A 14,882-nucleotide genomic window follows, 5' to 3' on the forward strand; every position below is an offset into this window, starting at 1 on the left:
CAGAAAGAAGTGAAATCAGCCCCCTAACTTCCTAGTAAGTTTGTTTTGATTTGATCTTTTCAGAAATTATTTTTCATTTGAGTGACTTTCCTGGTTCCTATTACTAGATGTTTCAAAAAACATTTCCCACTTTTGATTCTTAATAATTTAAAAAAATCTATATATCAGATAGCATTGTCATTGATATGAGTGATAGCTGAATAGTGTACAATTTGGTTGAAGGTGGTTTAAATATGAAAGCATAAATCAGTTTCATGAAATCCATGATTAATTTCACAGTTAGGTTCCAGATTTTGCTCTATTTTCAACCCTGTGTACAAAATTTCACTTTGCACAGGGGTCAATGGGTGTGTATGGGAGTGTCTGGTTAACACCCTGACAATGGTCCTGAACAATAGCCAGGGTTTGAATGCTTCATTATTTATTCATGAGAAATTCCACTATCACAACTAGTCTTTATTCAGCCTCTGGCAGTATCTGTGTAAAGTCAAACGCCTGCCGATACTGTCGTTGAGTCGTGACAGTGCTCTCCCTACTTCTGAAAAACGAAATTACAATGAATACCTTCTGTTCTATCGTAAACATGGTGACAGGAAGCAAAGAGTATACACTTGTGTATATGAAGCCTTAAATTAATCTACTGTGAAACCAATCGCCCCAATGATAAATGCTGCTGAACTCTTTACCAAAAATGATCTCTTTTCATCGAAAAAGCGATAAATTTGTCAGACTATTTAATCAGTAGACAGTTGTATTAAAATGAGGAACTATAGATGATTTATTCTTATTTATATCCCAAATTTAGTGATATATGAAGCAAAATTTGAAAACGATTGCCAGCTGGAACGAAATGGTGGTGTTTGCAAGCACTTTACCGTGCATGAATTCAGACTAGCAGTGCCCAGGGCAATCCACATGAATTATTGATTAAGCGTTCATGTGCCAGGGAGCGCGAGACTGACGCCTAGTCAACAGGTGGTTCAGGCATGTCCATTGTTCAGGGCCATTGTCGGCGCACACTCACACACACATCATTGGTTCCTGTGCAAAGTTCAATTTTTAGCTCACCTGAGCCAAAGGCTCAAGTGAGCTATTGCGATCGCCCTTCGTCCGGCGTCCGTCGTGCGTCGTGCGTCGTGCGTCGTCCGTCGTCCGTCGTGCGTCGTGCGTAAACTTTTTACATTTTCATCTTCTTCTTGAAAACCCCAAGACCGATTTTCATCAAACTTGGCAGGTAGCATCCCTAGGGGGTTAGGAACTCAATTTGTTAAAATGGGCACCATGCCCCACCCAGGGGGCCCCCAGGGGGGCCCAAACCCCCCAAAATTAAGGAATCTGTAAAAATCTTCTTCTCTAGAACCAGAAGTGATAGAGCTAAGTTAATACTATGAGTTAGTACATTGATGACTGTAGTTTCAAGTTTGTTCATGGCAGAATCAGGGGTGCCCCCCTTGGGACCCAGGGGAGGGGGGTGGGGAAGGGTTCTAATGGGGCCTAAATTGTACATTTTCATCTTCTTCTTGAGAACCCCATGACCCATTTTCACCAAACTTGGCAGGTAGCATCCCTAGGGGGTTAGGAACTCAATTTGTTAAAATGGGCACCATGCCCCACCTAGGGGGCCCCCAGGGGGCCCAAACCCCCCAAAATTAAGGAATCCGCAAAAATCTTCTTCTCTAGAACCAGAAGTGATAGAGCTAAGTTAATACTATGAGTAAGTACATTGATGACTGTAGTTTCAAGTTTGTTCATGGCAGAATCAGGGGTGCCCCCCTTGGGACCCAGGGGAGGGGGTGAGGAGGGGTCCTAATGGGGCCTAAATTGTACATTTTTATCTTATTCTTGAAAACCCCATGACCCATTTTCACCAAACTTGGCAGGTAGCATCCCTAGGGGGTTAGGATCTCAATTTGTTAAAATGGGCACCATGCCCAACCCAGGGGGCCCCCAGGGGTCCCAAACCCCCCAAATGAAGGAATCTTTATAAATCTTCTCTAGAATCAGAAGTTATAGAGCTGAGATAATATTATGAGTGAGTACATTAATGACTGTAGTTTGAAGTTTGTTCATAGGAGATCCAGGGGTGCCCCTCTTGGGTAGGGGGGGGGGGGGGGTGGTTGGAAGGGTCCAAATGGGGGCCTGAATTGTACATTTTCATCTTCTTCCTGAAAACCTCATGATGGATTTTTGTCAAACTTGGCAGGTAGCATCCCTAGGGGGTCAGGATCTCAATTTATCAAAATGGGCACCATGCCCCACCCAGAGGGCCCCAGGGGGCCCCAATCCCCCCAAATTAAGGAATCTTTAAAAAATTGGGCCCTTATTGTACATTTTCATCTTCTACTTGAGAATGCCTGGTCAAATTTTAATTTAGATTAGTGACTGCGTGAAAGGTGAACTTGCGATACTCAGGTGAGCGCTAGACCCGCGGGTCTCTTGTTGTACAGAGGGTTAAAATTTGACCAAAATCTGAAACCTTACTTCAAAATCAATCTTAGATTTAATGAAATCGATTCATGCTTTCACATTTAAATTACCTTCAACCAAATTGTACACTAAATTCAGCTATTACTCATATCAATGACAGCTATATCGGATGAATAGTTTTTGAGCTATTAATGATCAAAAGTGTGAAATGTTTTTTGAAACACCTAGTACTTACTATAGTACATTTTCCTTTATGTTGTTTTCGTATTTTATTTACAAACAAACTAGGTTGTCCCATGTGACAGCCCAGCTGAAAAATCACAAAAGTAGGTGGAAGTACACTCAGAAGAAAAAGCATAGAATTTTTGGTTAAATGTTAATGTATTATATAAACATGAACAAGTTGTTATTCATACGTAAATGCTTTCTAATGACACAACATATTAGAACAAAAGACAAATTCATCACACTAAAAAGCATGAATTCAATTGCAAAGATATACTTGTGGTCTCATTACAATGTAATATCTTTGAAGTCAAAAATAACAATGAAAGCTAAAGATGATGGAGGAAAATGAAAAATTTTCTGTCACTTCAAAATTCAAGTGAAATGAGAGAAAAAGCAATAAATCATGAACTCGAAAAAGTGTTAAATTTCTGTCTTTCCTTTTGTTTTGTTTTTTGCTGAGTGTATATATTTAAGTACACATTAAGCATCACAAATCATTTCAGAAATATTCTTTACCTGAATGATTTTCGTAGTTGTTATTACCTAATAATTTTTTCTTCTCTTTTTGTTTTAGTTGCAAATAAACTCGATTGTCCAATTTGACAGCCCAGCTGAACCCCCCCCCCAAAAAAAAAAAGTAAATTAAAGTAGGTTACAAATATTTCCCCATTTTTACACTTCATTAACAATAGGCTAGTAAGCTCTAAGCATGAACAAAAAAATTCTCGGACTTGAAAATGTTCAAAAGTGATCAAAATAAGAGAGGGTTAGAGATGCACAAGGGTAAAAATGAGAGAAAGAAAAACAAATTTAATGATTAGGATCATTTTGGCATGCTCTACAGAAGTATCAGACAAAACATATATATACTTCACGATGGATAAAGCACAGGTCTAAAAAAAAGGAATAAAGAATGTTTTATATATATATAAGTAACAAAAACTGCAACAAAGTTCATGCTGTATTCACCAACGGTTTATTTCTCGTGAAGAAATAAACCGTTGGTGAATACAGCATGAACTTTGTTGCAGTTTTGTTACTTATCTTTTTATCTTATCACCATGATTATATATATGTACAATTGTATTTTACATTTTTATGTATGTATTATATATATATATATATATTATGGTTCAAAAAGTTTGCGAATATCATCGATGTGACTGTAGGCAGAGAAAAAATTGTTCTCCCAGATGAGACAAATAAAAAAAAAATGAGTCGTCAGCCGACATGCCCAGACAACCCTATTCTTCGACTTTTGGTGGTTGCATTTATCAAATAATATTGACCAATCATATTAATATAATATCAGCCGCTACTGCGGAAGCACAACAAGGAGCATCAATGACGGCTAGCAGTCAAATGAGGAAAAGTCAAAGTCAGCGCCAAATCTATACCTTTCCATTTTCCTGGTATTGTCCGCAGCTTGTCCGCATGCTTAACTTGTTTTGTCCGGAAGGCATCCTGATTGTCCGCGTTCATTCCTGGTGTAATCCTAGATGTTTCCGCGCTGCCTGGCTACGATTAGCATATTCCGAGGTATTTCGCGCTCTTCCGGAGTAATTCCTAGGAATGTCCGCAGTCAGTCAGCGGACGGTCCTAGGAATGTCCCAGGACAAGCCGATTCACAAAGTTATTCCGCGTCTGTCGCGGACAGGATGCCGAAATAACAAAATTTGCTTCCGCAACCCTTCCGGGGCTTGTCCGCGCCCAAGTGGACGTCCGCCCTTATGTGGATGTGCTGGCAAGCACCATCTAGATAAGGATCGCATGAATAATCATCGCATCACAGATGCTTATCTCAGTGAATTTACAAACCAAAATGCCTGTTGGTACAAATGACCCCTTTCTGCTCATGCGCAAAGTGGAATTACGAACTGGTCTATTGACTTGTTGTATTAACTTTCCGTCGAATATTCTTATGTATCTATCTTGTGTGTCTGATGGTACTTTGCTCTTGAAATTTAGTCTCTTCTACGTGTCAATACAATGTACGTGTACTGTGTTACATACGCTGAACCCCTTTTTGAATATTTGGTCCCCAATGGGAGGAAAAAAGAAGAAAAATGAACTGCTGAAATGAGTCAATGTATGCACTTAATGAAATGTGTATAGACATGCATTATCACACAGTGATAGATTCTGTAGGGAAAGATTTGAGTCATTGGGTCAAAGGTAAAGTGAAAATGCTAATGTTTGACAATTTTTTCCCCATACATATATTTTGAAACTTACATAGAGTATTGTCATAAAAATTTGTGTTTATATTACCCAATAGAGATTATTTGGAGTAAGTTAGTATGGGCCATGGGATTATAGGTCAAGGGAAAATGTGTAAATTTCAGTATTATAATTACTTTTGAAATGGCACAAGGGTTCTAGCTTCATGCAATTTATAAATGTATACTATACATGTATAATACTATAGTGAGAGTTAAAATCTGTTGCAGTTCACAGGTCACGAGGTCAAAGGTATGGACCACTGATTAGCTGCAATTGTAGAAATGTAGGAAAGCATTATTTGAAACAGAAAATATATATTAAAACTGAAAATCTTTGAAAATTCAACTAAAGAGAAACTTATAAATCAACTATTAATTTTCAGCATTCTACACCTTAAATTTGTTAATTGGCTAGATTAGAGAGAGTTCAGCCCCAACAGCTGTTATATGTATTGTATGACATTTTTGAAAATTACATAACACATGAAATGCTGCCTTTCATATCATACAAAGTGCACTGGGCTGGCCAAATATTCCCCCCCCCCCCCCAAAAAAAAAAAAAAATTAATAAATAAATAAAAATAAAAATAAATAAATAAATAAATAAATAAATAAGTGAATAAAAAAATTAAATTAAAAAAGATAAGTAAATAAATAGATAAATAAATAAATGGATAAATAGATAAATAGATGAATAAATAAATAAATACCTTACCAGTGCACAGCAAGTTCCATCATCAAACTTTTCAAAATTTCCAATTCCCAAATGATAGCTTTCTGAAACAATTTTGCCATCCACAAGAAATTTGGTTCAAGGAGTTTATGTATAACCACTCGACACATTTTGAGTCTTGCCATCAAACTTTGAAACATGTCATTTTAATTTCTTGTCAGTCTTGTGAAACTACTGTTTCAACATTGTCAAGCTGTACTGTAGACCTATTTGAAGAGTAGTGAGATATAGTAAAGGCATACCAGTCGCCATAGTAACATTTACCAGATTTTGGAAGTCATTAAATGGAAAGTGTGAAAAGATGTAATATGGCTGCTGGGGAATAATATTACATACTTGGTATCTTGATAAACTATCTGTGATAATGCAAGACCTCCTCTGTTACCAAGAGTTGGTTAATATTTTTATGAAATCATTTAACTTCTCTAATTCTTAGGATATTTACATACATGTGTACCATGTACATGTACATTCGTATATTCATTTTTTATGCCTCCGCCATTAAGTGGTGCCGGAGGCATTATGTTTTCGGGTTGTCCATCTGTCCGTCCGTCCGTCCGTCTGTCCGTCCGTCCCTTCGTAATGAATTTTGTGGACAGCGTAACTTAAAAACCTGTGAGGTATCCTAATGAAACTTGGCATGTATGTATATTAGGGGGTGAAGTTGTGCCTATCAACTTTTGGGTGCACATGCTCAAGGTCAAAGGTCAAGGTCAAATATGTAAAATTTCACTACTTCCACCATATCTATGCAATGCCTGAAGATATTTTCTTGAAACTTAGTGTATATACGTATTACCCAATTTAGATTCTCTGATGAAAGTTTGGGGTCATGAGGTCAAAGGTCAAAAGGTCAAGTGAAAATATTATATTAAAACTTCACTTTTTTCTCCATACCTTGGAAATTGTTCAAAGTATCTTCATGGAACATAGTATATTACTGACTGGCAGTGATTATCTAGGGAATTTAGGGTTCATGGGGTCAAAGGTCAGGGGTCAAAGGCAACACTTCAAAATTTTACTATTTCCCTCATATTTATGCAATGCCAGCAGGATTATTATTATTTTTTTTTTACACTTGGCGTATGCATTTATAACCTAATAGAGATTCTCTGAAAAGTTCCTTTTTTTTTCCTTTTTAGCTCACCTGAGCCAAAGGCTCAAATGAGCTATTGCGATCGCCCTTCGTCCGGCGTCCGTCGTGCGTAAACTTTTTACATTTTCATCTTCTTCTTGAAAACCCCAAGACCGATTTTCATCAAACTTGGCAGGTAGCTTCCCTAGGGGGTTAGGAACTCAATTTGCTAAAATGGGCACCATGCCCCACCCAGGGGGCCCCCAGGGGGCCCAACCCCCCCCCCCCCCAAATTAAGGAATCTGTAAAAATCTTCTTCTCTAGAACGAGAAGTGATAGAGCTAAGTTAATACTATGAGTTAGTACATTGATGACTGTAGTTTCAAGTTTGTTCATGGCAGAATCAGGGGTGCCCCCCTTGGGACCCAGAGGAGGGGGGTGGGGAGGGGTTCTAATGGGGCCTAAATTGTACATTTTCATCTTCTTCTTAAGAACCCCATGACCCATTTTCACCAAACTTGACAGGTAGCATCCCTAGGGGGTTAGGAACTCAATTTGTTAAAATGGGCACCATGCCCCACCCAGGGGGCCCCCAGGGGGGCCCAAACCCCCCAAAATTAAGGAATCTGTAAAAATCTTCTTCTCTAGAACCAGAAGTGATAGAGCTAAGTTAATACTATGAGTTAGTACATTGATGACTGTAGTTTCAAGTTTGTTCATGGCAGAATCAGGGGTGCCCCCCTTGGGACCCAGGGGAGGGGGGTGGGGAAGGGTTCTAATGGGGCCTAAATTGTACATTTTCATCTTCTTCTTGAGAACCCCATGACCCATTTTCACCAAACTTGGCAGGTAGCATCCCTAGGGGGTTAGGAACTCAATTTGTTAAAATGGGCACCATGCCCCACCTAGGGGGCCCCCAGGGGGGCCCACACCCCCAAAATGAAGGAATCTCTAAAAATCTTCTCTAGAATCAGAAGTTATAGAGCTAAGATAATACTATGAGTAAGTACATTAATGACTATAGTTTCAAGTTTGTTCATAGGAGATCCAGGGGTGCCCCTCTTGGGGGCAGGGGTGGGGGGGGGGGGGAGGGGGGTGGTTGGGAAGGTCCAAATGGGAGCCTGAATTGTACATTTTCATCTTCTTCCTGAAAACCTCATGATGGATTTTCGTCAAACTTGGCAAGTAGCATCCCTAGGGGGTCAGGATCTCAATTTATCAAAATTAGCACCATGCCCCACCCAGAGGGCCTCAGGGGGCCCCAATCCCCCCAAATTAAGGAATCTTAAAAAAATTTGGGCCCTTATTGTACATTTTCATCTTCTACTTGAGAATGCCTGGTCGAATATTGGTAGAGCTATGAATAATTTAGATTAGTGACTGCATGAAAGGTGAACTCGCGATACTCAGGTGAGCGCTAGACCCGCGGGTCTCTTGTCTTTTTTTGCCTCAAAGGTCAAAAGGTCAAAGATCAAGGGAAAGTGCTGAACTAATTTTTTCCTCCATATCTCGGAAGTGGCTCAAGTTATCTTGAAACTTGTTACATATTTATGCACGTTCTGCCTGACAGTGATTATTGTATGAATCTTAGGGTCATAGGCCAGATGAAAATGGGAGCAATTTACTATTCAATACAGAAATTGCACTTTTTCTCCCTACCTTGAAAATTATTCAATGCATAAACTTATGAATGGGTCAAAGTCAAGTTAAAGTCCTTAAATTCCCAAGTACATGCTCTCCTATTCATCCAATTAAACCTAGGTCAAGGAAGGTGAACATTCAACACATTCGTGACAAACTTGTCATTTTAATATTTTGCCAATTTTGTGAAAATGTAATCACACATTGTCCACACGTACTATTATAGACCTATTAGAAGAATCATGCATTATGGCGGAGGCATACCAGTCGCCATAGCGACAATTTTAGTTTGTTCTTACGTTTGCCCACTAATTCATGCAAATGCCCCTGATATTTCTTGGGCAGAGCTGCGTTAAGTTTGTTTCTCGAAGCTAAGGTAAATGTGCAAACATTGTGCATCTCAAATGTAAAATGCCGTGCAAAGAGCATTATAATTACTTAATTATGATACTCACTGCTTACTCTCCACTGAACACAATCATTTAATGTGAAGAAGAAAAGCTTCTTTGTATTTTTACATTTTACTGATTATTCAACAGTCTTACACTCTTGTTTGTCTGCTTTTAACCCATTCATTCCAGTGCATCTGATTTTGGAAGCTGCCTTTCACAGTTCCAATTATGACAAATTTGATAATTGAATTACCCATCAAACTTTAGATCTTGTGTACAATGTGTACACAGCACTTGAAAGATATGAATAACAATGTTCCTGAATTTCATTTATATTTTTTTCATGAGTTTGCTGTGTTTCCTTGTAATGCAGGAAGTGGCCACATAAAAGACAGAAATATTCACACACTGACAGAGGAAATTTGGGCAGTTTTTCACAGAGTTCTTTTCTTTGTTTCTAAGACAGAAAGAAGTAACTGGTTTGTTAGGACTGAATAAAGTAAAGTGTACTGATGTGTTTAATAGTACACCTGAGTGTATAAGTATTTTCATATGACTGGCTAAAATTTTATCAGAAAATCCACAAGTGTGCCAGTTTTTTGTTCATGTTTGTGTGTGCATGTGTGCTGTAATGTGTCAGCACGATAAAACTTTGGTATTCGGGACAGTATGCAGATGTACATGTACTGCTACATGGTTGTATTGGATTAATGCATGAGCTCTTGGTAGTATTTTTATCATTGCAGGGTGCGTTTATCAACTCTTTTTCTCGGCAGAAACTGGTTTTCTAAATGGCTTTCAGGGAATTATTACGAGATGATAAACGCAGAGCTGTTTTGATTATGGGGTTCCGAAAGCCTTTGTGAAAACCGCAAATTAGTGCTTTCCGAAACAGGTTTCTGAATCAGCTTTCCAGAAACCTGTTTCTTGTAGAAGCCCTTTGAAGCAAGATAAACACAAAGCTGTTTTGAAACGGCTTTGTACTGCGGTTACGAACCATGCGTTTCCGGTTTCTGAGAAGACACGCACCACGCAAAGGCCAGTTTTCGTGTTCGCGATGAGTTGATAAATGCAACTATTTTGGAAGCCGTTTCTGAAGGGCTTTGGAAACGGCTTTTTAAAGCCATTTCAAACAGGGGAAAGATGATAAACGCAGCCACAAATCAGTTCTGAGAGGTGTAGTATTGCCTGAAAACCCCTCTTTGTTCATGGTCATGGGGGGAGGGGGGACTGCATAATGTTAGTACATAGTATGTATTCATGAGTATCGGCTTGAGGTGATCAGTCAAATTGGGATGAGAATTATTTGTAATTATCCTGAATCCTGGATATTATGTAAGTCAGAAATGCCCGACAAGTCACTTTTTTGTTTTTCTATGAAAATGAGGTCAAGGTGACACCTACTTACTAATTGTAGTCTCAATTTAAAGCCTTGCATATACTGTAAAGACAACATTTTAAGAATGAATTAGTAAAGAATTGAGAGCTGTTTGTTTGTATCATGGGTAAAAAAAGTATACCATAAATACTTACATTCAGACAGTGATCCTTCACCTTGAGGATAAGCTGTCTTCAAGGATAAACTCTATAGGGCGCCTAGTGTCATGCGGTCAATTTAAATGCAATCAGCCATTTTGTCGATGAAATGACTGATTTCATAATGAAATTGACCATGCAATTCTTGGTGCCCCATCAAGCTTAGCAATCCTCAATCTGAATGCAACCAATGTTGAATATTTGGTTGAGTGGATTTTTAAGCATCTAACATACATTGTAACTATTGCAAAAATGATTGGCAAATATTTACATTTGCATATTCCATGAAGCCAACGAGCAAAGTTACACACACACACACACACACACACAAATCTGATTGTATGAATGTTTCCTCTTGTACAGTAACAATATTGTAATTCCATTTTTGTATATTTGTTTGGAAATACTTTCTTTATGAATTTTGCGGGAACCTCACTCTTTGTAGGTCACCTATTCTACCAAAGTATTAAAAAAAAAAAAAAGAAATGAAGGAAATCAAGTCAGGTGTGATTTGGTATTTTATGTGTAATATTCTGTATATGCTAGAGATACTTCTTGTTGCTGAGGAAGTGTTGAATGAGAAATGATATCTCTGTCAAGTTACTGGCAGTTGATGTTGGTGTGGTTATAGATAAAAAAGAAAAAAAAAGAAAAAAAGAAAGCAGCTGGAAACAAACATCCTGTTGTCATTGGAATATGTATATGTGCATGAGTTTGCAGAATATGACAACACAAACATACTCGGCGCACCGACCATACCTAGCCTATATATATAGACACAAATCTAAATTGCACAATCATGCTACATGTAGATAGCATTATAGTTAAGACAAAGAAATGTTGTTTGAATGGGCTAAACACATTTGCCATTCTTCACATGTCAACATTCAATTTACAGTAGGGTTGGGGGTACCACCTATCGACACCCTAAGGATCTGTAGCTCGTTTATTCCAAAAGTATAAAACCAGTTTACCTGAGCCGTGCCTCAGATATGCCGTAAATACCGCAGTTTCGAATCCCGTGACCGCCCCGATGATTGTGAGTCTCCGTAGTGAAATATCGCCGTTTCAGTACGCGATGTCTGGTTTCTTTGCGCGGCTGAAAAGGGAACCTTGCCATCGACACCCCGCCCTCTATAGGTAATACACGTGCATTGCATTTCGCTGTCATACACACAGAACCGTGTTTGTAAACTTGTGTTTAGTTTAGTTTGCTTTCTTGTTTATGATTTTTTTTCTTTGTCTCTTCGTTTAAATACAATTACATTTTTATTTTTAAGAAGTTATTTATCATTTATTTGTATTGTAGACGTTTAAATTATTATAAGATGTGAAATTTAAATTTCTGCATCAGTTCTATGATCTGATAATACATTTAGTATATTTCTTTTTTTTTCAACCTATACAAAAAAAAAGAGAATAAAACCTCTGCCATTAACCTTTGAAAATAAAGTGCTTCCTTTTAACTGATGGAATGTAGTGAAGTTGTTAATGTCATTCTTTGCTGTTATATATCTTTTGTCCTTTATTCACTTTGAATATATGTTTGTATGTTTCATTTAGCAATTTTGATATTATGTGTGGCCGATCGATATAAACATTAATTTGTTTATATCTCTTGTTATTTTGATACATTAATTTCTTTGACATGGTAAGATCACAGCCAACAAACATAACCATCAACAAGCGCACTTTCAACACATAAAAACCAATTACAGTCATGATCACTGATGATTAGAGTCATAGTGCAAATAAAAGACAAAACACATCTGTTTTCAATATTTCTCCTGATGTATTATCATGCCAAGATAATCTTTTCTTTTTTTTTCAATGGCATGGGCATTTGTAGGTGTCATTTTTGCCATACATTTTGTTGGATGCTGTGCAGTATTTCTGGTGTACCCAATGAGAACATCCACTCTCGTCACAGGCGACCCATGAGTAGAATTCTAGATGGTCCCGCGATGGATGTGGTGGCGTATTCCTCCCGCAAACACAGCATGGGTTGTCATCTTCCTCCATGTCCTCGCTGTCTGTAACTGAGGGATCGGAAAAGAGCCTCCTTGTTGACTTTGTTGAAATTCCTGATGGTCCAGGTTGATCTGTCGGGCATGTCTTCTTTTGTGTGGGTCTTTCCTTTCCCTTGTTTTTTGCCTTGCAGATCTTGAGGAAGATCCTATCCTCTGACACACACACACCCGATGGCCGGAAGTGGACAGTGACCCTCCTCTGAGTCCCCTTTTCTGCCTGCTGCTGGGGTGGGCTTGGTGTTTTTGACGACAGAAAGCTTTCTGCAGACGTTTGTTGTGTTGTCTGTCTGGCGTCACCCATGGGTCCGACCTGATGTTGTGGGGCGCTTGCTTCCTTTCTTGTTGGAGTCACTAACAAGCTTGGTCTTGTGGCTTCCTCCATTCCTACGGCTTTTGGATTCAATGGCCAGACCCCTGATTTCCTGAATGCCGATTTCAAGTTTTCTGGTCCCATAGCTCTTAGGTAGGCTGACGAGGACAGACGGGCGATGTCGTATCTGGTCACCATTTCTCCGGGATGTGTTTGCATGAACTTAGCACATTCAGTGCTGTATGCTCTTTTCAAAGGTGCGAAGCACGCGACATCTAGTGGTTGTAGAACGTGGCTCGTGTGTGCCGGCAGCACAAACAGCACGATTCGATGAGCTCTGGCAAATTCAAGGACTGGAATGGAGATATGTGATGTATGCCCGTCGTACAAGATCATGACGTGCTCATTGACCCGTCGTGGGGGGAGTGATGGCAGAAAATGTTGTTCTAGGTAGTTTCTGAAGACGTCACCATTGCTCCATCCACTCTCTGTCATGCACATTTGCGACCCCGGGAGTGCACCATTCATGAGATCAGATATCTTACGTTTCCCCTTGAAGATGTAGAAGGGGGGGAGTGCTCTGCCGATAGCACTCCCACAAGCCAGAATGGTTGTCGTGCCAATCCGATGCGATGTTATTGAGTTTGATCTTTTTTCACCTCTGTCACTCACCACTTGGGGGGGTTTATGATCGGCATTAAAGTTTGTCTCATCTATGTTGTAGATGTTTTGGGGCTTGTCCAGGAGATCATATTTCTGCATGGTTCTCTGCAGCTCACCGAAGTAGTTTTTGAGCACTTCCTTTGTTGTGGCCTTTGCACGGTTCATCTCAAGACGGCGAGGAGAGGTGAGATTCAAAGAAGGCCATCGACGCATGAAGAGCTGGAACCACTTCTTTGAGAGAAGTCTGCCTTTCATCTCTATTGGCCGTCTTCCTAGTGAGTCTGCCATGTCAGTAGCAAGATGAATCACCTGTAGAAAGTGAGAGACAGAAATAACATGGAATTAAATTTTGGTTTAGTTCTTAAATCAAATAATGTTTTTATGTTTGTTTATTTTGGTATAAAAATACTGACTGTCAGTTTAGGTTTGAAATTATATTTACCTGTGTTCTGGTGAGGCCGTATCCATATGATGCTAGTTTCTTTAGATGGTCAACCAATGCAGCTTCATCTGCATGTGTCAAAATTGTATGCTTCGTGGATAAATTGCTGCTCTGCGTGCGCCCATTTACTCTATCCAGGAGAGTGATTCTCGGGACTCCACATTTGAAGGCAGCTTTCATCACTGATACGCCCTTTTTCACCAATGCGAGGGCTCTCTCAAAGCTTTGAGATGAGTAGTTCCTTCGACGACGACGTCGGGGATTTGGCTAGAAAATTAGAAAAATCAGACGTTCATGTTAATCACATTAGATTTCAACAATAATTATTCTTGCCCTGTGTGTGTGTGTGTGTGTGTGTGTTTGCAAATATCCTGTCGTGAAACAATTTTTCATCAATGTTCAAGCTCTTTCTAACAAATTCTAGTCACCCCAGAATGACATCTCAACCTCTCATCACATTATACCCTCTCGCCACACTCTCATCGCCCTATCGTCACCCTTTCGTCACCCTTTCGTCAACCAATATTCTGTCACCAGTATTGTTGAGTAGGTCACGGAACAAATTCCGGGATTCTGAATGCCATATGTTATTTTTAACCAAATAACTATGATTGTATCTATCACTCAGTCTTTACCTATTAGGCATACATAAACTCCTTTAAAATCAAAATCAGATTTGCATTCTTTTTTTTTCCGTAACTGACTCCTTTCCCCGTCTTCTAAAATAACTCGGAAAATGGACTTGAACCACTAGCCAGCGTAGCTGGCGCTAGCGACATACACTAGAATTATTACGTCACTATCAGAATTCGATGGATAGCGACGACATGCTGCAGAATTCGGCGAAATAACAGCATAAATCAATTCTTTGACGCATTTCAATCGTAAGTGTGAACAATTTATAGCAACAACTAGGTTATTACCGGAATAAATAACGATTAAATGCAGATTCTTACCTGCTTTCGCCTCATTTTGGATCGGTTGGTCAGGCCAGTGCATTTTCATAGCGTATTACGCATAGTCCCACGCGTACATTTTCGTTCTGTACGCAAACAGCCATGCGTACGCTGGGTGTCGATGGGAAGGTGCCCTGTCGATAGGTGGTGCCCCAACCATACTAACAGTATCAAAACTTTGCTGAAGTATTTTATATCTTTTGGACCTAGAAAAGAAGATATTCTAA

General features: G+C 39.2%; 2 protein-coding genes across 2 annotated transcripts in view; one reads left to right on the plus strand and one right to left on the minus strand.

The window, feature by feature from the left end:
* LOC139735535 (uncharacterized) overlaps positions 1–14,882 on the plus strand; it is a 54,654-nt gene that overhangs the window by 23,268 nt on the left and 16,504 nt on the right. The window lies entirely within an intron of this gene.
* Positions 12,082–14,670, minus strand: LOC139735529 (uncharacterized). The gene is made up of 3 exons (XM_071646287.1): positions 14,656–14,670; positions 13,700–13,966; positions 12,082–13,566 (listed from the first exon to the last, which is right to left on the minus strand). The coding sequence occupies exons 1-3, from the start codon at positions 14,668–14,670 to the stop codon at positions 12,082–12,084; spliced, it is 1,767 nt and encodes a 588-aa protein (XP_071502388.1).

The sequence above is a fragment of the Diadema antillarum genome, unplaced genomic scaffold (assembly GCF_040938485.1).
Source record: "Diadema antillarum isolate AM-2024a unplaced genomic scaffold, OU_Dant_1.0 seq00000584_RagTag, whole genome shotgun sequence".
NCBI classification, from domain to species: Eukaryota; Metazoa; Echinodermata; class Echinoidea; order Diadematoida; family Diadematidae; genus Diadema; species Diadema antillarum.

What these genes read in the sequence shown, in the direction of transcription:
- LOC139735529 (XM_071646287.1), bottom strand. An exon ending in ACGGCCTCACCAGAACACAG is followed by an intron (nt 13,567 to 13,699) that starts GTAAATATAATT and finishes CACTTTCTACAG; the next exon opens with GTGATTCATCTTGCTACTGA.